The sequence below is a fragment of the Ammospiza caudacuta genome, chromosome 6 (genome assembly GCF_027887145.1).
Source record: "Ammospiza caudacuta isolate bAmmCau1 chromosome 6, bAmmCau1.pri, whole genome shotgun sequence".
NCBI classification, from domain to species: Eukaryota; Metazoa; Chordata; class Aves; order Passeriformes; family Passerellidae; genus Ammospiza; species Ammospiza caudacuta.
In genome coordinates this window covers 44,618,105-44,639,605 of record NC_080598.1, presented here as the reverse complement: position 1 = coordinate 44,639,605, position 21,501 = coordinate 44,618,105, and the positions used below count along the sequence as shown (strand labels likewise).

General features: G+C 41.8%; 1 protein-coding gene across 3 annotated transcripts in view; it reads right to left on the bottom strand.

Moving 5' to 3' along the window:
* NRXN3 (neurexin 3) overlaps positions 1-21,117 on the bottom strand; it is a 908,017-nt gene extending 886,900 nt beyond the window's left edge. For all 3 annotated transcript variants that reach the window (XM_058806342.1, XM_058806340.1, XM_058806341.1), the window contains exon 1: positions 20,409-21,117. In XM_058806342.1, coding sequence (XP_058662325.1) covers positions 20,409-21,117 — 709 coding nt within the window. The remainder of the gene's footprint in view (positions 1-20,408) is intronic.
* Positions 21,118-21,501: the final 384 nt, after the last annotated feature.

Genomic DNA, 21,501 nt, shown 5'->3' with positions numbered 1-21,501 from the left:
CACCAAGGAACCACTCAAAGTCTCCTGTTTTAAACACTCATCTCCCTGAATTGTTTAAAACCATTGTCTTGAAATTTACTTGCTGTCTATAATGCACTAAGAATGCCTCTGGATTTGGTGTAAGTACAAATTTTGATTTCTCACTCCAATTCCAATTAGGATGGAGTTCCAGTGTGCCTGAAAAGTGAGAACTCCATTTATTACACTATAAAAATATCTAGTGCATGCTCCTCCAACGTACAAAAATCGTCCTAAATACAGCAATGAGTAATCAGAAGAAATGCATCTTCTTTTCCCTCCTTTCTACACTTACATATAATTTTTAGAGTATGTGTTAATGGCTTTTATATTCCATGTTATTGCTGTATTTGCTGCTACATATATATATTTAAATTAAACAGAAGTCATCAGGAGGTTCTATTGGAAGCATTTGCCTTGTTTATTGTTGAAAGGCACTGCTTGGAAAAGAGTAACTGCTGACTTCAGTAAATGTGAAACATAATGACAGGAAACAGCTGCATTCTGCATCTTTCAAAATGCTAAATTTTCTTGTGTGATTGTCTAAATGTAGACCTGCAGCCTAATGCAGAATCTATGCAGATGCAGGCCCAAGTGCATAATCACAGGACCTCATACCCACTGAATTCAGCAGATGTCTCTCTTCATTGAATGGACTAGGCCCAGGCCCCTAAAATTAACAGCATTCAAACACAGGGAAAAAAAATGGTTTATTTTTTCTTTTGATTAATGTGTTAACATAATACACATAAGCTCATATCCAGAAAAACAGAAAACAGAGGGTGTAAGAAAAAGGTATACATCTTTTTGGAACTGAAAAAAAATAATTATTTAAAATTTCTACCCTTTTTAAATCTGTGAGAAAGAGTGCATGCAATAAATAGCTTCCATGCTCATTATCTCAGATTTTTTTATATAAAAGACACTGCTGAACAGTATGAAGCTTCCAAGCCACCACTTCAATCCACTGTAAGTCAATAAAGATTCAAAGTTATTCCCAGCTAGCAGTCTTTCCATAACCTAAGTGGAAACAGATGAATAGACCCCTCAACTCATCTGCTGGCTGATTTCTGAATCCAGAAAAGCCACCATCAATAACTGGCTTCCAACAGTACACAAACACGTTGAGCACTGTCTCAACAGTGAGAGCACAACCCCCCTTCCCACCAAGAAGGGTGCCAAACACAGCATCAGACACTAGCACTGATCCCTCAGCTGGGTCTCAAGCACAAAAAGAATGGATTTTAGTCTCTTATTTCTAAATGCCATCCCTTTGCAGAAAATTTCCACCAGATGCTTGTTACATGAGTAAAAGCCAGTACCTCTCCTCCAGGAACTGTTATTACTCACCAGCCAGGATGCAGCTCTATGTGCTCATGCACTAAAATAATGGAAAAGGAAGGTCTTACAATCTGCAGCATACATCAGGCTATTCCTGAGTGTCTGTACTTCCATGTCTGATGAGTTCAAAGAGAGCCATAGCCCCTTTTTATTCCCTTAGCAATTCAGGGTTTGTGACTGCAGCATGCACCAGGGAAAGCCATTCAGCTTGCTCTGATTATATCTTAAAGAGCCTCATTCACTGCCAGGTGAGTAATCAGTCCCACACTTAAAGAGCTAATAAAAACTTCCTTCATGAGGAAAACACTGCCCTGAAATAAAACAATAGCAATTAGGGAAAAGAGATGCAATTCATCTTTGGATTTCAGTGATAGTCATAAGCACAGTTGCTGAGGGATTTGGAAGAGGGATGGTAGCTTCTTTTCTATGCCTTCTAATTACTAAAAGGGTAATATCTCTTCTCTCCTCTTTAGGAATCCCACTAGAAATTGCTGGAAAGCAGTAGCCTTCCAGGATGGTAGAAGAAAATATTTTATCTCCATCAAGGAGTGATTGTAGGACAGTATTCCTGAGATGGCATGTGACATAGCTGGGTTTTCAAAGAAAAAACAATATTTAAAATTTTTATTAATCTGTATTGTCACCTCATAACATGATGTAGAAACAGGTACTAGTAAGGCCTTTTGAGTTCATAGAATTACAAAGTAGTTGAGGTTTGAAGGGATACTGATGACCATCAGTTCTGACTGCCCAATTCCCTTAGGTCAAAGTAGACCAAATTGCTCAGGACTTTAACTAGTCAGGTTTTTACTGTATTCAAACATGGAAGACCTTGCAACACCTGGTGAAGTGAGCCTGGATATGCAAAACAGGACATACATTTAAAGAGAGCTGATAAAATCTGGTACCTATTCATATACAATGGAAGAAGGAAGGAGGAGTGGGGGGCATTGAGACATCTAGACCAGTGTGACAATCCAAACACTTTCATTTGGTAAAAGATGAGCAGGTAAACCATTGCCTTGTACCACCTAACCCTGGATATTAGGCAGCACACATAGGGATGTAATAAAAAATTTCAAAGTTGCAAAAATAGGGCAATAGAAACCTAGCACATGCAGTACATAGAGAAGCAGATTAAGCACTTGATATCTTCCCTTGTAACAAGTCGGTCATAGAATATTTGTATTAGGAAAATGTACAGAAGGAGATTTATAAGGACTTTTTCCAGCAGCCACCAGCTGCTGGGTATCAAAAGTCTGTTGAGGAAGCTTGCCAGCTTGAAGGTATAGAGCAACAGGATTAATATTTGATGCAGATACTGATGACTTTCCAGTGAGAGAACAATTGAGTGCATCTTCCTGGCTGCTTATGGCATGTAGCATTTTAACGACATCTTGCTTATCAGCCATGCCACAACAGAACCCTATAAAAGAAGCAGAAACACTGTGTAGATCAGCCCTGAGTACTTTCTAATCCAGGATATTACTGTAGCTTCATCTCCTTCCCAGAGCACACCACTCACCACTGCAGACAGCTCAAGTGTCTGTCTGTGCCTTACAGTTCCTATTGCCCATGGAGTAGTCATGGCCATTGTCACTGCAGTGAGGACAATAAGGAATATTCTTTTTCTCCAGGATTAGCCATAAGACTTTGAGGTAAAAACATGTGATCCCATTGTTTTATGGTGCCTAGAATATATTGAATATATATTGACCGTGGTCAAGTTCTAGAAGGCCAGAGGTGAACTCTAACAAATAGCATCAGTTCTGCACACCATCATTTGAGAAGCACCAATTCCTTCTCAACAGCGTAATACAACTTAAACCCTAGAGAAAAAGTAGCTATCCAAGAGCGATATTGCCTATCAGCCATAATGTCCATGAACTTGATAGCTTGTTATGAGTGAAAGAGAAACTGTTGTAGCTTCTGTCTACCAGGGAAGTGGATCACTGTCCTACTCCAAATGCTGAACCCCTTAAAGAACATGAAGAGTAAGAAAAAAAAAAAAAACAACCAGTAGGCCTTATATGAGGAACACTGAGGTCAACAGGATCACTCCAAGGTATATCACACAGACTTAAGCTTGGTGAGGTCAAAGACCCACTTCACTAGTCTGTACCTCAGACAGAAGACAGTAAGTATGTGTCTGCTGGGTTCGTTCAGATCCACAAGAGGGAAACAACCTCCCTTTTTATTTGGCATAATGGAGCATGAGCAAAAGTCACTTCTTCACTCCTACATAGTCTCTTGAATGACTCACAAAAAAAGCAACACCCACTTCTATTGGGGCAAGCTTTCTTAGGAGTGATACCCTGAAAAAGAAGGGGGGAAAGATATAAAAGATTAAACTGGTCGAGTAGCTAGAGCCATACTGAATTTACAAAGGAGGGTGAGTCTGTTTCCAAAGATTTATTCACTAAACTCTGAAAGTACTCCTAATCACCACTGAAAATTTGCAGGTGAATAATGTGTGTGGGCTGTATTATCAGGGAAGAAGACAACTCTTATCCACCAATATCTGACTGAACTTCAGGTTGGGAACAAAGTTAAATCTATTGATCTGAGAATTGCATTCACTGCAATTCAATGATAAAATGCAAAACCCTAGAAAGGACAAGTTGGGCCTTTTGATATTTCAGAACATTCAGTCCAGTTCTGAATTACAGCTATGAAGTCTCATGTGAGCATTAGCAGTGCTTTCTCACTAGATTTTACTCTTCACAGTCTTTCTCCATACCAGTATGGAAAGACATTTTCCATTGTCTCAAATGCAATGACCACCTTCTTACTGACTTCAGATCCCTCAGCAGTGCCCAGCCTCATGGCACACAGAGTATCACTGGTTTGCTGGATACTGGCCAGCTACTGACTATTTCTGTCAAGGTCTGAGGCAGGACCTTTGCAATCATCTTAGAAAATACAGGACTTGGCTCCACTACCAATGATGACCGAGACAGCCTCGGTGCTGCTGTGTCAGCCCATGAGTGACATCATCCCTGGCTGTTTTCTGCCTGCTATAGTTTCCACATGAGTCTTTGCTTTCCTGTGTGCTACAGTAGGCACTGAATGAAGCCACCTCATTTGGGAGCAGGAGTCCAGAGCTTGTCTCCAACAGGACCTTCAAAAACTGCTCCAGCAGATGGAGCTTTTACCTTGTATCTTGCAATTTACAGTTTTGTGGAAAATGACAAGTCAGGCATCTGCTCCTTTCTGAAATTCCACACGAAAGAGAAACCTGTTGTGTTCATCCCCTGTAATGATTAACCCTGGAAAATACACAACTCTTAAAACTGGCAGGGCTTTGATTCCAAAGGGGTCAGGAGGAGTCAGTTCAGACAGAGGGCCTTGGAGATAAGAGAGATGAGTATTTTCTCAGAAATTAGTTTCGTTTGAGTGCATTAGCAATGTTCCATTATCTGGTTCTCTGGTCCTAAGGCCTGGTGGGAAATGAAAGAAGGTCACACCACCTTTCCATCATCCTTTTAAAAGAAAGGGAGACCCAAAGTTCCTACTTCTCCTCTAATTTCATTTATGAGGAATGTGTAGGCCAAACAGGATCCATACTGACATCTAAAGATCTAGAAGACTTCACTCCTCAAAGCCAAGAGCAGAGGAATGAGAGGAAAAAAAAAAAAAAGACTGCTGTAGGAAAAAGAAGATTCACGCATCACTGCATTCTTTTATTTGGCAAAGGCAAATTTGACACATTTATCAAGGGCTAGGAAGGTATGAAGAGTGTGTCTCTAGTTCTCTAGTATCAGATGGCAAATTACAACACAGGAATCAGATGTCAAAAGGAGGGAGATTTAAATTATGTTCATGGAGGAGAGTCTCAAAGATGTGGACATTTGACCCAGCTGAAGACAAATACTAGAATGCAAACATGGAAGTGCAGCTTTCCCTTCCAACTGAGTGTCTTGAAAGCTGATCAGTTTTCCATGATTGGACAGCTTTCCTGCTACAACCACACAGCAGGACTGGGTTTTCCCTTGCTGACTCGCTCTCTTTTTCTCCAGTTGCAAATCCCAGCCCCCAGCTTTGCCTCAGAAAGACAGCTTTGCCTCCCAGTGCCAGTATGCAAAAGCCAGCCTGGCCAGTCACAGCCAGGAGGCTCTTCCCCTGTTAGCCATGATCATCTTGACAGTTCTGCTTTCTCCTCACATCATCCGTCATCTCTCTCACTGCACCTCCCCGCCCTGGAAGCAGCCTCCTCCATCTACCACTTTAGGGTTGGGGGCAAGAACAACAATGATCAATGCCGAAGTCAGAGCACATACTCCTTCTTTCCTTCTCCCACTAGAGTGATAAGGCAAAAAGAGCCAGGGTCAATTAGAATGGAGGAAAAGCTGTGAAAAGCAACAGAACCATAAGCTGCTCATACAAAAAATCAGCTCATATTTCTGCTCTGAGAAAGGAACAGCTGGAGTGTTGATGTTTAGGTGTGATTTGGCTTAGAAAAGACTGCCAGAAAGATTTAAGGAAAAGAACCACATAGTCACAGGTCTGCACATCACTTTCCAAGCATCCATCATGGAGATAATAGCTGTACAAATACATCTGAGTCTGGACTGGCCACTCGCTTCTGTGTGCGTATCTTGGGATACAGTTTGACAGCGCTACCAACAAATGTCACTCCTGATCTTGGGATTGCCCATTTGTTTAGATCTGTTTCCTTCTGGCCTAGTTCTGATGATGAGTTTTATTACAGACATAAAGGAATTCCATTGATGTGGTTCTTCACAGCACCAACAATTAATTTGTTGTGCATTGCACTAAAATAATTCATACATGCTTACAGCTTCAAACAATTTAATTTAAACAGCTTCCACAATAAATGCCAGTCAGAATTGTTAGTTACCCTGAAGAGTCCTACTCATACTCCTGTATGCTATGCAGTAAAATAGAGTACTGCTGGAGGACAGCATGGTTAAATGCAGTTAATCACAATTACATAGAAAATAAGAGAGCACTTTTGGGCTAAAGAGCATCTAGTCATATTTTCTCATTATGTTATTGTTTCCAACATAAGCACAATGTCATCATGCCCCATCTGCCACCATCTACATTCCACACTGAACTTGCTGCTTACTCGGGTAACTGTTCTTTGCAAGGCAACTTTGTTTTCAAGGGTAACATTAGAAATGGGGCATACTGGAACCATTTTTAGTGTCTAAAGAAGAGGTTTTTGGGCAACAAACACAGGAAAAAGAACTCTTAAAAAATTTTAAGCTGCTCAAAGTGAGTAAAGCGAATAAAAGGAAAGGTCTTTTCAGGAATCCCTTTTTCCATGGGACTTTCTCTCTGCTCCTTGGACAGGTGTACCCTTCGCTGGGTAAAAACCTGGATGGCCAAGCTCCAAGAGTGGGAGTGAATGGAGTTACATCCAGCTGGTGGCCGGTGACAAGTGGTGTTCACCAAGCTCTGTATTTGGACCAGTTGTGTTAAGTATTTTTATCAATGATCTGGATGAGGGGATCAAGTGCAGCCTTACTTTGCAGAAGACACCAAGTTTGGTCGGAGTGTTGATCTGCTGGAGGGCAGGAAGGATCTGCAGGAGAATCTGGATGGGGTGGATTGATGGGCTGAGGCCAATGGTATGAGGTTCAACAGGGCCAAGTCTCAGGTCCTGCATCTGCATCTCAACAACTCCATTCCTCACTGCAGGCTGGAGGAAGAGTGACTGGAAAGCAGCCCAGAGGAGAAGGACCTGGGGGTGCTGGTCAACAGCAGCTGAACATGAGCCACCATGTGCTCAGGTGGCCAACAAGTTCAGCAGCATCCTGGCCTCTATCAGCAATAGTGTGGCCAGCAGGAGCAGGGCAGTGGTTGTCCCCCTGTACTGAGCACTGTTGAGGCTACGACTCAAGTCCACACTCACTACAACAAAGACATTGAGGTGCTGGAGCATGTCCAGAGAACAGAGCTGCTGAAGGTCTGGAGAGCAAGTCTTTGGAGAAGCAGCTGAGGGAGCTGGGGGTGAGAAAAAGCTTGTAGAAGAGGAAGCTCAGGTGAGACCTTATCCCTCTCTACTACTACCTGAAGGTAGATTTGGCCAAGGGGAGAACTGGCCTCTTCTCTCAAGTAACAATTGATAGGATGAGAGGACAGAGTCTCAAGCTGTGCCAGGGGACATTCAGGTTGAATATTAGGAAAAATTTCCTTTACAGAAAGAATTTTCAGTGCCAAGCACTGAAACAGGCTGCTGAGGAAAGTGGTTGAGTCACCATCACTTGAGGTAGATGTAGCACTTAGTGGCACGTTAGTGGTTGGACTTGATGATCATAGATGTCTTTTCCAACCTAAATGAATCTATGAAAATAACCGACAAAACAAAAAAGTCAAATTGAAAACGCTTCTTTCTTCATCACATATGAAGAACCTTCTATACAATCAGTTCTATTCAGCTGGAAGTTCAGCACAACAGAGTCCTGCCTTCAGCGTTTCATTGGAGCCACTCCACTCCGGAACAAAGTTTCCAGTGAAACTTACTGTTTCTATGGACAATGAAGGCTGGACAGAAACAGAAGGTTACAGGAGAGCCTAACCTTTACAGGTTTGAAGAAATTCAGAAGGGAGGGGAAATGTAAAGCCATACTGTCTCCTATCACCTTCTATCCAAGGGTATGTTCAGTCGCGTATTCAAATATTTAAAATTAGTCTTACATTTTGGTATTTTAAGTGAAATCATAAACCCTTTCTCTACTGGAAACATTTAGAGGAACTGAATCCTGTCTTGAAAAGTTGTATTGGAGCACACATAGGCAAAACCAGCTAAAATTTTTATTGCTACAAGTCTGTTTTTCCTTATTACTAATTTGAAAAAAGCACTAAACAGGGGAATCCATAAAGCACAGCCCAAGCAGTGCTGCCTACTGGCACGAGGTACAGAACAAGCTGGTTCAAGATGGTTTCAGCGGGCAAAGTTATGAGACAACAGCCCCAAAGACAGAAGCCCTTGGTTATGGACAATCCAATCCACCAAAAAGAATAAAAAGAGTTGAAATTCTTTGAATTTCAACTGAAATTTTACAAGAATCCCTAAAATCCAATGCTGTGGTTTTAGCTTCATATTCAATGTATACCACAGTATTTTGTGGGTTTTCTAGCACACTTGGATAAAACTAGATAAACTACTACATCGTTTAATACTTAGGATTTAGCATTCTGGATTCCAATTTCACCTCAGGCAGCTTCTGACTTGATACCCTTCAATAATTCTCATTCTGCTTGCCTCTCAGTTTTGCCATCAGTAAAATGGAGATAGCATGCATTCCACAGTGCGGTGGAGTGATGTGAAGGCTGACTGATTTATCGGTAGTTGTGAGATGCTTAGGAATACTCTGATGAAATGTGCCACATGTGTGCACAATTTATTATTAACCTGACAGCGTTTTAGCTCTTTTATTTTCCTGCCTTGCACACAATTCAAGTGCAGGATGCCTGAAGCACATTTGAATGGATGCCATGTGGCATTTTGATTGCAGCAGGTACTACCATTTAATTCTGAAATTCACAACTTTAAGATCACATGTAAGCAGGATTTTTGCAATTAATTTTCCTTCTCCACTTCTCTTTTAAAAGAAGAACATTTGATTGGTCTTGGTTTCCATTCAGTATCAGATCATTAAAATTATTAAAGGCAAATGCAGGCAAGGATAGAATCTCATGGAAGAATGTGATCTTTGGGCCAAATCTTTAGAGGTGAAAAAGGGCAGAAATAAATACAATATGAAGGTAAAATGATCAAAACTGCTATTTTGAATTACAGATCAGTCACAAGGCTTCAAGGTGCCTGAATCATTTTTCAAAATGGACTTAAAAGTAACTTGACAAGATCAACAAATCTAAGTAGATTTGTGTTTAGTTCTTAGTTAAGGACATCTTCCATCAGATGAATGAAAACTTTGCTTGAATAAAGAGTAGTTGGTATATGAAGTTCATTTTGAGTATTATTTATGGGACCAGATGTGCAAGAAAACATTTTATATAATGATCCTTACATTTGATATTTTCACTACAGAACAGCTCATTGGTGACACAATATCTGCAAGTTAAAATAATTCACATGCCCATATTGCAGCAGAGCTGTGCAGAAGGAAAAAACAGCTGGGCAACTGTAAGGATAGACACTAAAGAAGATATAACCTACATTTTGTTTCACTCCCAGACCTGAAAAGGGGCCTAAATTGTTTTAGTCAGCTTTCCAACAACAACATTTTGTCAATTAACTAGGAGGAAACTTAAGCAATTTCAGCTCTGGAAGAAAACTAGTGGAGACTGCTACAAATGCCCCAAAATAGCATGATATAGATTGATAGATTTTTAAGACCAGAGGGAGCACTAAACAGACCTACAATATAGCAGTGACCTCCACTGTAAGTGGTAGCAAGGCTATAATTAAACACCACTGACAAATGAGTTCTGAAATCACAGCCAATTGTTCTCCCGGGATAGAGGATCTGTTACTTAGTGCTTCAGTTTAGCTATCTTTTGCCTCAGGCAAAATGGGAGTCACCACACTGGCAGCAGCAATGACAGGGAAAACATCCCAGAGCTCAAGAATGACTGTCATGCCATGCTGGTGCAGATCCCAAGTGATTTTCATAGGCAGAGTCTTGCTTATCCAGCCCCAATTTCAGCTTGGGCTAGCTGAATTTCAGAGAGCATATCTTGCACAAACAGATATTTGTTAAGCTCTTCTTTGGGAACGCCTGCTGCCCAGTCCTTAGGTCTGGCTGCATTGCAAACTACTTAGGTTCAACCAATATGCTAAAAAGCTAAAAAACAATCTGCTGACAATCTCAGGCTCTCACATCAGCAGCTCTGGTGCTTCATTAATATACTCAGCCTTGTTGCCTTCACTGTCACTGTTGAGAGACTGCACTGTTCAGTGATACATATTAGAAGTCAAATGGGAAAGAGCCCACTAGAGTCCTTTCCACTCATAATTATTCCTCGAGCCTTTCTTTTAGTGGAGCTCTTGACAGACAGCAGTACCTATGGAGCTGTCACTTCCAACAAAGTGAAAGGATAACAGTGCTTCACACCACTCTTCTCTCCTGGGAGGCTTCAAAGGGCACCAATCTGGTCATTGCTGTATTTGTGCTCCAGGCTCCACTTGCTGTCTGCAAGCTGGAAATCTGTTCTCCTCTCTGATTAAGTTTAACCTATCCCTAGGTCTCCTTTTGCCTGCTCTTCTGAATCTAACAGTTCCCACTGTTAGAACTGTTAGGAGAATGGTGGGGTTGAATCCATGGGTTTCCATTAGTTCCATTTCGTCACTGTGGGAGTACACGCCCCTTCCTTAAAACACTTCAGCACTTTTGTGATATACTACAGTTCATCAGTAGTAGATCCATATTTGGGCTAATCATGTTGGTAAATTTTAAAATAAGCTATATTGTTATGTGTAATAGACATAGAGTATTTCTTTTAAAAAATCAGGATTCAGAAATTCTGCAAATTAAAAACACATTGCTTTTTTCTGCAGATTGTCATCCAAATCAGTTGGTTGTTTTTTTTTTTTTTCTAAATATTTTGATCTGAATGAAACAACCATTTTTCACAAGGAAAACATTTCCAGTCTGTCTGATTCTGATGTGTCTTAGCTGGTCAAAATGCAACTTCACATGTCTTTCATTCAAACATGCCACACCATAGGGCAGGCAAACACCAGACTGCCTTAAAAATACATTTCTGTGTCAGATGCAAAGCAAAGATAATGTGTATAGGTATATAAACCTCATGTCTGTTCAAAACCAACAGGCTTTGGAATTTGTTGTAGATGTGTTCATTGATGCAGCTGAGACACAATTGAGCATTTCAGCTTAAGTAATGAAGGGAAAGAAAATTTAGGAGGAGGCAGCCAGCAAGCGAAATTACAAATTGATCACTTCAGCCCTACTTTTTTTTCAGTGAAGAAAAGAAGTCAGATCTCCAACAATACAGTGCCCACTAGAGGAACTCTGAAGAAAGAGGATTTTGCCATTTTCTGCAGCATCCAATATTTGCTCAAAAGGTCTTCTACACAATAAACTTAGAACAATATTATCATGTTTCAAGCTCTGGGATCACAGCTACCAGTACCTAATCTGCCAAATTTTCAGCTAGATATGCCTATATGAGTTTTGCCCCACCTTTGACACTAATATAAAACTACCTCTAGCTCTGGTTATGCTGAGGGATATAGCAATGCTACTGCTTCACAATGGCAATAATATCCATCCATAATCTTTCAGGTTCACTGATCTCCTGTTATCTTCCTTGAAGTCAAATCTATGTGAATTACAAGGACCTACACAGAGCTCCCATTACACCAGAGGTCTGGTAGGCATCATGCAGGGTAGTTGCTTTTGCACAGCCCCCTGCCTCCTACCACACCAAGTTAGAGAGCAGGTCTCAGAGAAGACACAGAGCAAAAGGCAAAAGACAGAAGTGAAAATACAGAAATTCTGGTTACTTTACCAGCTTTTTCTTTTAGGTAGTCCTAGACAAGAAATTTAGTCACCTTTCCTCTTCACAGACTTCACCTTTTTCTTTTTCTTTTTCCTTTTATTTTTTTTAATCAGCAATTTATTAAGGAATGACTCCACACACTTCTTCCCCATTTAAAAAAAGTCTTTGAGAAATATAAGAAATTTTAACCATATACAGAAAGACTCTTAAGGAGTTCAGCTGCAAACACAACTGAACTATGAAATTTGCAGATCACAACACTAGCCACTCTCTTCATAGCTAGCCATTCCTCAACTCTTGTTCCTGACCAGCCTCACTGGAGAAATGTGCCTTTAGTTCCAAGGATTTCTCCTGCATTACCTTGAGGAGAAAGGTACTGAGAGGCTCTCCAACCCTGAAAGCCAGACCTGCAAGATGGATGCAGCAGGAATAACCACAAAATCAAACACAAGCCTGTGAAGACACACAAGAGGTTTGGAAATCTCAGGCAGTGTCATTTTTCTCAAGTACTAAGGCAACAAACGGCAAAGAAATGAAAATCCACCCAAGAGACTACAGAGCCCAAGAAAGGCTTCTGAATAAATACAGCAGCCAAGCAAACTATGGAGCCTGCCAGCACTATTAGAGATTGAAGCCTGGTTTTAACCTACAGCTCAAATTCCTATATCTACCAAGGAACTGCTTCTTCCTTTTGTGATAAAGATCTCTTGCCAAATACTCAGAGCCAAATTCAATCCATTATATTCAATCAGGTTACTTAACTGGTCAAATTCCATGAGTAAGAGGAGGAAGGTCACACCTCAGAACAAAATCCTCAGAGTCAAGTATACCTTTCCTCCTTGCCCTACATTGCAAACTGCAGACAAATATACCTGCTTTATCTAATAAGCAGTCAGAGCTTTGATGAGAGCTAACAGGAAAAGCAAGGTTTTTACACACCCTTTCAGTGCCTTAGAACCACAAAACACTGGCCAGTTTTGTGCTAATTAAACACTCAGAAACAATCCAGTGGACTTTCTTTGCTATCCCGCTTTTTATGCATAGAGGAACAGAGGAAGGGCAAGCAATGCCATTCTGCTTGGGTGACCTTTTGTGCTCTCCTTGCCTCCCCTGACAGCACAAGGTGGAGGCGAGTCCTGAGCATGGAGGGTGAAAGGGGCAGGTTGAAACAAGCAGAGAGAGAGCCAATGCAGACAGGTAGGCAGAGGTGGGCCACAGTACAAGGAAAAGCATCTGATCAGCATCTGAGGTTCACAGCAGAGGACATTTGGGGGAGGTCAGTGGAGCACATGGGTCAGATACACCAAAAAAAAAAAAAAAACACCTCTCTTTCTCATATTGCTTGTATCAGCACCCTGCAGTGCAGCATCTGCTCCATGTCACCAACAGGAAAGAGGCTGCACTGCTGCTCAGGCTCTGCCTTTACCAGCACAACTGCAGCCTGGCCTGGGAAAGGTCTGCCTACTCACAGTGTGACACTGCACAGAGCAGCAGGAAACTGGGAGATTTCTGTTGAAAAGAAAGATGAGGAGCACTCCTCAAAGATGGCCACTTAACAAAAAAACCCACCTTAATTTCTAACTGCAGGTCCTAGCTAAAAAACTGACTATCATACCAGGTCATTCTACTGGGTGTTCATGCATTATCATCATTTACTTGTCATGCTAAGATATTTATATGTCTCTATCACTGTCATACAGAAGCATATGGGATTCTTAACACCTGGAGTATAGGAAGCCCCACTGGCTACATATTTCAGATATAGAAACTGAGACACAGGGGGTAACCAGGTACATATCCTCTGCAAAGAAAGGTCAATTGATTCAGTCTTGAGTCCTTCAGTCTGCCAGCAAATCACTCCAGGGACGCAGAAAGACTGTAGCAGAAATGGAAATCAGCCTCTTAGGTGCCAACACTCTTATGACCAGACCATTCAAGTTCTGCTGCCCTGCTCCACTTCCTTTATGCGTTATACCTTGGTCTCTTTTCAGAATAATGAGGTGAACAAGTGTATGTGCAGGCAGGGCCTGGAGAGCTGACACAGCGTAACTGGCAAAGGTGTCAGTAGCACAGAATGTGAATCCAGCGTACTCAGGTCTCAGCCCCATTTCACAGCAAACACATTCAAATACAAATGAGTTCTGCTTCAAGTAGATTCTGACATCCAGAGTCCTTCCTACCCCCCACATCTACTTCTCTCAGCCCTCGGGCTGTTTTGCATCCAGTTGTCAGCTCCTGGACCTGTTTACAGATGGAGAAAGGGCAATTGCTTTGCTCTGCAGGGTGGGTTTACAACGGCAGTGAACCTGTCTGCAATGAAGGATTGAGCAAGAGACACACACATACACCAGAAGTCACACTGCTGTTTCTGGACAGCAATAACATGGCAGCTGCCTTGCTTTCCATAGGGAGAGAAAAAAGCTTTTCTGTCCATCAAGTTCAAAGTTGATCAGCAAAGAAACAATTAAAATCAGAAGTGAAATTAGAAGGTAGCCAAGGACAGGTGGGCATTCTACCATTTCATCACAGGGATTACCACCTTCTCCTGCACCAGGGAGCACTCAGTGCTGATGCTGATGTGCAGAGGCTCATCTTCTTTGAGTAGTGACCGAGTTCACTGCACAGATGTGCTCCTCCTCCGATCCTCTCCCTGGAGCTTTGTGGCACCATTTCCAGCATCCTCAAGGTATCTGGGAGGATTATTGCCCTCCATTTTTCACCAAAACATAACAAAGATTACCTTGTGGCAAATGCCCTGCACACCTTCGTACCAGAATTAGGATGAAAGCAAAAGCTACAGCATGTGTTGTCTTGCTTGGGGCTGTATTTACTGCTGATTGACCTCCATGACAAGCTGCCTAGCTCAGCAGAAGCCTGCACAGTAATAATAAATCAATTCTTCCCCCCACTTTTATTTTTTTATGGCAAAACCAAAGGAAAATAAACCTTCTTCAGAAATCAAGTTGGAAACCCCTCCATTGGAAAGAGAAATCTCTGACTTCCCTCACCTTCACATAATTATTACCAGTTACTTTCATTTCAATGTTTATTTAGTAATGCCCAAAAATTCCAGTTTAGATCCAGGCTGAGCACACTTTGGGACAGAGCAGGAGCCAGCAGGTTGGTCTGTGGGTTCACAGAGAATGCTGGTATCCAAATTCCATCTAGATTTAGTCCTCCAGAAGCTTGGTCTTCACATTGTCTTGGCAAGAGCTAAGAACTCTTCTTTTGTTCTATCAGGCAGGTAAAACCAATATGGAGCAGCTACTATAAACAGTGTATATGAGCCATGGTTTAAACTTCTATAACATTTTATAAAAGAACATTTTCATCCTGAGGCTTTTTTCCCCCTGAGTTCACTCTTCTCCGTGCCCACAAATTATTGTCACTCTTCACCAGTTCCACCTTACACCAAGCAGCAATCTCCTTTGTACCCAACCACCACCTGCTTCACTTCATCAGAGGAAATGTCCAAGCTCGGCCTAACTGAGGGGTTTAACATGTCTTTTACACAAGGTCTGCAGCTGACCTGCAATCCAGCCGAAAAGGACTGTAGCCCCATAGTGATCTATAATACAGGAGAGGGAAACTACAAGAACATAGCTGTCAGCATATTCTGCAGCCTGTATTGCAGCCAGACTATTTGAATCAGTGGCACTCACCATATACAGGGTCCCACAATCGTCCTGCAGCTCCCCTGCTTTTAAAGCAGAGGAGGCTACAAAACAAATCCAGCTAGCTCTGGGAAGGGTTTGCTTAGTCCACACTTAGTGAGAGGGGTCCTTGGCATCTTCTGTGAAAGTGTATGTAGGATCTAAATTCAAATCCTGTGGCTCCTGCTCAGTTTCAATATTTATCATTAAGAATAACAAATGGTGCCTAAACTCCACCTTGAAGTTTCAAAATGCTTTATAAACATTAATACCTGAACACATCATCTTTCTCAGGTGCTCATCTGGCATTGCATAAAAAAAATTGCAACCAGACTGGAAAAAATATTATGATTTTAAATACAACAAAACGAACTTAAACCAGGAAGAATGAGCAAGCAAAAGAGATGGGGAAAACAGAAGTGCTGCAAAATGAAGTATGGGCAAAGTTCTTACCAGCTTTCTGCCCAGTGACAAGCGCTGTGACATAAGAAGTGACATAAACCAGCAGATTTTCCCCTTGCAATATTTACTCCACAGATCTTGGAGACGATCATTCTAGAGTTTTGCACTGGTGAGTGAAAATCTGGGCCCATCCAAAGCATGTGCCAGAACTGCCTGCTGTCCTCTAGAACAGCAGAGCAAAAGACCAAATGGAGTGTCTGCAACTGTTTATTGCTGGTGAATTCAACAACCAATTTATATTCATCTATCAAGGAACATGCAAGTAGAAGCAAATATTATGGTCATGTTCATTTGTTTCTGATTACCAGATGTATGTAAATGTATATGCAAATTAAGTGCAAGCATCAGGCTCGTGGCAAAGTGCCAAACTATTCTTTAGTGTTACGAAGATTGGGAGATACAGGGACTGCAAGTGAGGCTGGGCAGTGCCTTCAGATACAGCCAAGGCTGGGCTGCTCTGAAGGGGCAGGAGGAGGATAAATCCTGCAGCAACTTGTCACTTTAAACGAATCTGAGGGGCTATAGAAAAATCTGTTCCCGATGCAGTTAGAAGTGTGATAATTACAGAGCAATGGGCTCCTCTGTCATTCAGCAGGCAGCATCCCCAGGAAATCTTGCTCTGTAATCAAGGGAAGAGCTGCAATCAAGCCCGTATTCAGCCTTCGTTTAGAAACAGCCCCTGCAGGCAACACAAAGGCTTCAGCATGGTGCTTTGTGAAGTTGGTGATCAACGTCTTGGTTTCTGCAACTACAAGCAGAGTTAATGCATTTCTAAGCACATGTTCTGTTCACCTTTCCTCAGAAAGTCCAGAAGGAGTCTTGGAAGAAGGGTGAGGGTTTAGGCCAAAATACACTTGTACAAACAGTGTTGCATTCACACTGTCCACATTTGTGAGCTCACTCTCTACACAGCAGTGTCAGAGAAAGAGAAAATTCCTTGCAAACTGACAGCATGGTCCTGAATGAGCAGATATGAATAACCCCATCTGGCTTCTACAGCACCTCAGCTTGCAAAATCTGCAGGGGTAAGGATTTTCTTGGGTTTTTTCTCCAGAAATTTGAATGTATCTGTGATTATCAAATTCTACAGGAACCTCATTCTCTTGGCAGCATCCTGATTCCACAGAGACTGATGAGGTTTATAAGAGGCGAAGATGTCTCTGAGTTCAGCTTTCATGTCTAATGCCACCATTGCCCAGAAACATACAAACTAATAGCTCTCAAATCAGCCATCCTTTGTACCCTACAGAGCTGTCAGATTCAGTGAACCAGTTTACTCCAACTGCAATTAAAATTGTCTCACATTTTATTCAAAACAGTCAAACTTCCCAAAGTGCACATATTTCCACTCCCACTGTCTAAACTCAGACACAGAAACTGTACCTGCTCAGCTACCATCTGGGCATGTGACTGCCTTGATGTACACAATCCTACCAACTCTGGGTGCACATGAAGTGCCTACATTTGTTTTGCACACTGGGGACACATTCTGGGCAGGATTCACAGTTTCATCTCAGTATGGAATGGTTGTTCTCTGTTGACATCCATCATAACTGGAACTGCACTTGGAGTTACAATAGCCTATAATACTGTAAAAATGGAGCTTCATTCCATCATAGTACAGAACAGCAGCTTCCACTCTCAGTTTACTTCTTCTATCTCTGGCCACAAAATAAATGAGTTTGCTATGGTTTTACCATCTGCAGACATAGGAATCAGTCAATAGCCAAGTAATGGCCTGGACACTGTCAAGAGAACTCATTATTAAAAAGGTACACATTACATTTAGCTGTTCAAACAGAACTCGTTATTGATCAGATCCATCAGTTCCCAGTAAAAGAGCCAACTCTGATGATGAAATGAAAATATGCACATAGACTACAGATTAGTAAATACTGTAATGGAGTGAAGGCTCCCTCCCCAAAAAGGGAGTTGTTGTATCCAGTTGAGAGACCAATCTTTTTCAAAAGTGAGAGTGGGAATAAAACAACCATGTTACTTCTGCATATATCCAGAGGCTTGATAAACGTACAAAAACAAAAGGGAACAGTTCTGACAATAAACATTTCAGTCTCTTGGGGAAAAAAAGCAAACAAAGAAAATACAAGTTGTTTAATGGCCAATCAAGCCGCAAGCAGGAAGAGTCTGTAACCAATTCTGCCATTCCTGCCACATCCTACTGTTTATCAGTGGAGATTCTGCCACACTTGCAGAATTGAAAGACAACATCTTGTGCTTTTCAAAGTCAGACAAAAAGGTAGCTATACTTAATTTGCTTCCTGTTTTTTTTCTTGCCACTTTTCTTTGTCTGCTTGTTTCCACTTACTAAACAGCCTTTTCTTTTGGTTTTCCCACTCATCTGCACAGACACTGTAACATTTTTCAATGGCAGTATTTAACACACAGAAATCACCACTGCTGCAGCACAAAGGAAGCTGAAAACAAGGCTGATTATAAAATTCTAACATAAACAAAATATACACCATTTACTAAGACATGAGAAAACAAGAAGAACCAAACAAGGTAATGACTGCGGAAATCTCTACATTTGATCCACTGGAAAAGTTCTCCACTCAGCATCTTCTCTGAGAGTGAAAAGACCCCAGCTAACAGTGAGTTAAAAGTGTTTGCTTAAGAAGGCACATTGTGACAAACTTCTTTGCTCACCCTTAACAGCAGGTTGGGCTGGAAACTGATGAATCACTATAGAAAACAAACACCAATGGTGACTCACAGCTTCAAACAGTAACAATAGCATTGCTTTATCCATGGTGTCTACAACAAAAATATCCCTGGATTCATTAGAAGATGTATTTCAGATTGTTCCACCCACCCAGGAAATGCACAAAGTCCACCCCCCAAGCCCTGGTTAGAGTTCTTACAACTGCCCCACAGGTACATGGAATTCCTGCTCACTTACAGTACTTCCTCAAGAGGTTCACTGAAAATCATACGCTGTTGATGTCTTGAGCAGCTCCCCAAGGAGTCTGGATCCATTAGCCCAGCAGCAGACAGAGCCTGGCATCTTTATGTTTCAGAGTCCTCATGCCTGTGTGGCTCTTGCAATCTTCTGTCACCACAGCATTCGGACCTGAGGTGTGTTTGCTCCCTAAGTGTATGAGGATCAGGCTGGTGGCCCAGCTCCTGAACTGCCCGGTCATAGTGTTGAACACAGAGTTCTGCCCAGCCCCATGTAACTCATGGCTCAATAGTTCTGGCTCATCAATGGTTTGGACTAATCAGGTCGGAGCAAATAGCCAGGAAGAGTTCTGGGTTCAACATTTCACAGACTCACACATCCTGTCTAAGGCTAATGCACTGTTACTGTATTATTTGGATATAAAGCCAAATTTTCTGTTATTATTAAAATCACTCTAAAATTAATGCACATATGGATACTATGTTTATTTTCCAAACCTTCCCTTACTATAAAAACATGTTTGCTTCTCCATATAAATGCAGACTGTGAATGTCACATTGTACAGGCTAAACTCTGGTTAATCTAGTTTCATTGCCAAAAGAAGTGAACAAATAGTAGTCGTGAAAATATATTATTGCAAATATTTCCATTTTGACAAAATTTCAGGTTGGGGCTTTTTTCCTTGAGATTGGACACTTCTTGTCCGGGTTTCATCTTTGGTTCAAGCTCAAACGGTGGTGTTTAAAGCCAAATGGCATAAATAATGTTATGATGAGATTCTCAAATTCACACAGGGATTTTCAGTTGACTTAAGTCTCCTGCACATACAAAATCAATTACCATCACATTGCTAAAGACCAAAGGAAAAATCTGAAATACACTTCATCATGTAGTTGGCATGACTTAAAACTCTCAAACTCAAATTCAAAAAGAGAGTACCAAACGATGAGGAAACATTCAAATCCCTCTTCCCTTTGCAATACTAAAATCAATTTTAAAAGCAATTTAAGCAATTTAATCAAGGATGCTGAAAAAATCAAGGTGCCATTCAGTGATTAGTGTGCAAGCAATTGAAGGGAAGCATGGGGCTTCCACAGGCTAGCAACAGCTAACATCAAAAAAGTATACAATGTCCCTTCAATTAGTTATGTTAGTGATTTATATATATATATATATATATATATGGTTCCTATTTGCTGACACTTCACTCAGTTCTCAGGGACTACTGAAAAAAGCCAGCCATTTATTTTACCAACACCAACCTAAGATACTTCTTAGTTTTATTTACCAATTTATGTTCTCTACCCTTATTAATAAGTTGCTGATGAAAATCTCTCCATACTACAAGTGCAGCATCCTTTCAGAAAGATACTTTCTTGCAGTTGCTCATACTCTTTATCTACTCCCATTCACTTCTATTTGGAAAAGGAATGGTAGAACTTGCATTCCTTTGACAACAATCAGCAGGAATAAAAACTCTGTCATAGCTCTGCTAAACAACAAATTAACTCTGGATTGTGTAAAGGTCAATGAGAAGCAGGGAAGTATTCTCTTACCTTCAGAACACAGCTTGCCAGCATATCCAGTGGCTGAGCAGTCACAGTGTGGCTCGCCATCCAGAAGGAAGCAAGTGCCACCATTTTCACAGGGGTTTTCTGAGCAAAGTCCTTCCATTTCCAGTCTGACCCCTTGACTGCCCAGGAGCTGCGGCTCAGAATTGCCATATTTAAGATCCAGGATATATCCTTGAAATGGAGGCTCACTGAGAACACCATCAAGAGTCAAGGCAGCAGGACGGATGTCCAGTGGGACTCCCCCAATGAAGAGGTCACTGACGATGTTCATGTGCTGGCGCTGCGGACGCACCTCCCCGGGCTTGGCCTCGCCGTCCAGCACCAGCACGGTCCGCAGGTGGTTGCGGCTGACCATCAGGAAGTGCCAGCTGCTGTCGTTCACCTGCTTGTCTGTGACCACTGTCGTCTCCGCACAGTCCACGCTGAACTGCAGCTGGATGCGCCCATCAACCAGGGACACGCAGAGGAAGTCACAGACACCACCATCATCAAAATACAGGAGCAGCCCAGCAGAGACATTGGTCTTGAACTGGAAGCTGAGTTCGCTCCTAGTGCTGGCATCCCAGCGGAGGTAGCGGGCCCACTGGTTGGGGATGCCCATGAACTCCAGACCCAAACAGAGACCCAGCAAGGAGCCCAGCAGCAAACTCACCTTCAAGGTGAAGTAGATAGAATGCAGAGTGAAGCCCATTGTTTCAAAAATCTGCTCTTCCCTAGGAGAAAAAAAGAAGCCACACTACTGGGAGAACCCCAGCAGTCAACACCAAATGTTAAATCCAAAAGGAAGAGAAGAAGAGCAGAGGGAGTGACAGAGAACAGGAGAATAAGTGGAAAGTGACCAAGAGTAAGTGTCTCCTCCCAAGGAAAGATCTCAATTATCCTTAGGAACCAGAGGCTTCTATCTCAGAAGTACAGGGTACATGAAGCGACTTCTCCAGATGGTATACTTCTCTGAAGGGCAAAATAACCTACAGTGACTTTTTTCGGTAGAACACAAAGGTGTCACTGGTGTTCCAGGAGGAAGGAAAGGGAGAGCCAAAACCCAAGCCTCAAATTCTTGTTTTCTAGAAGTGGT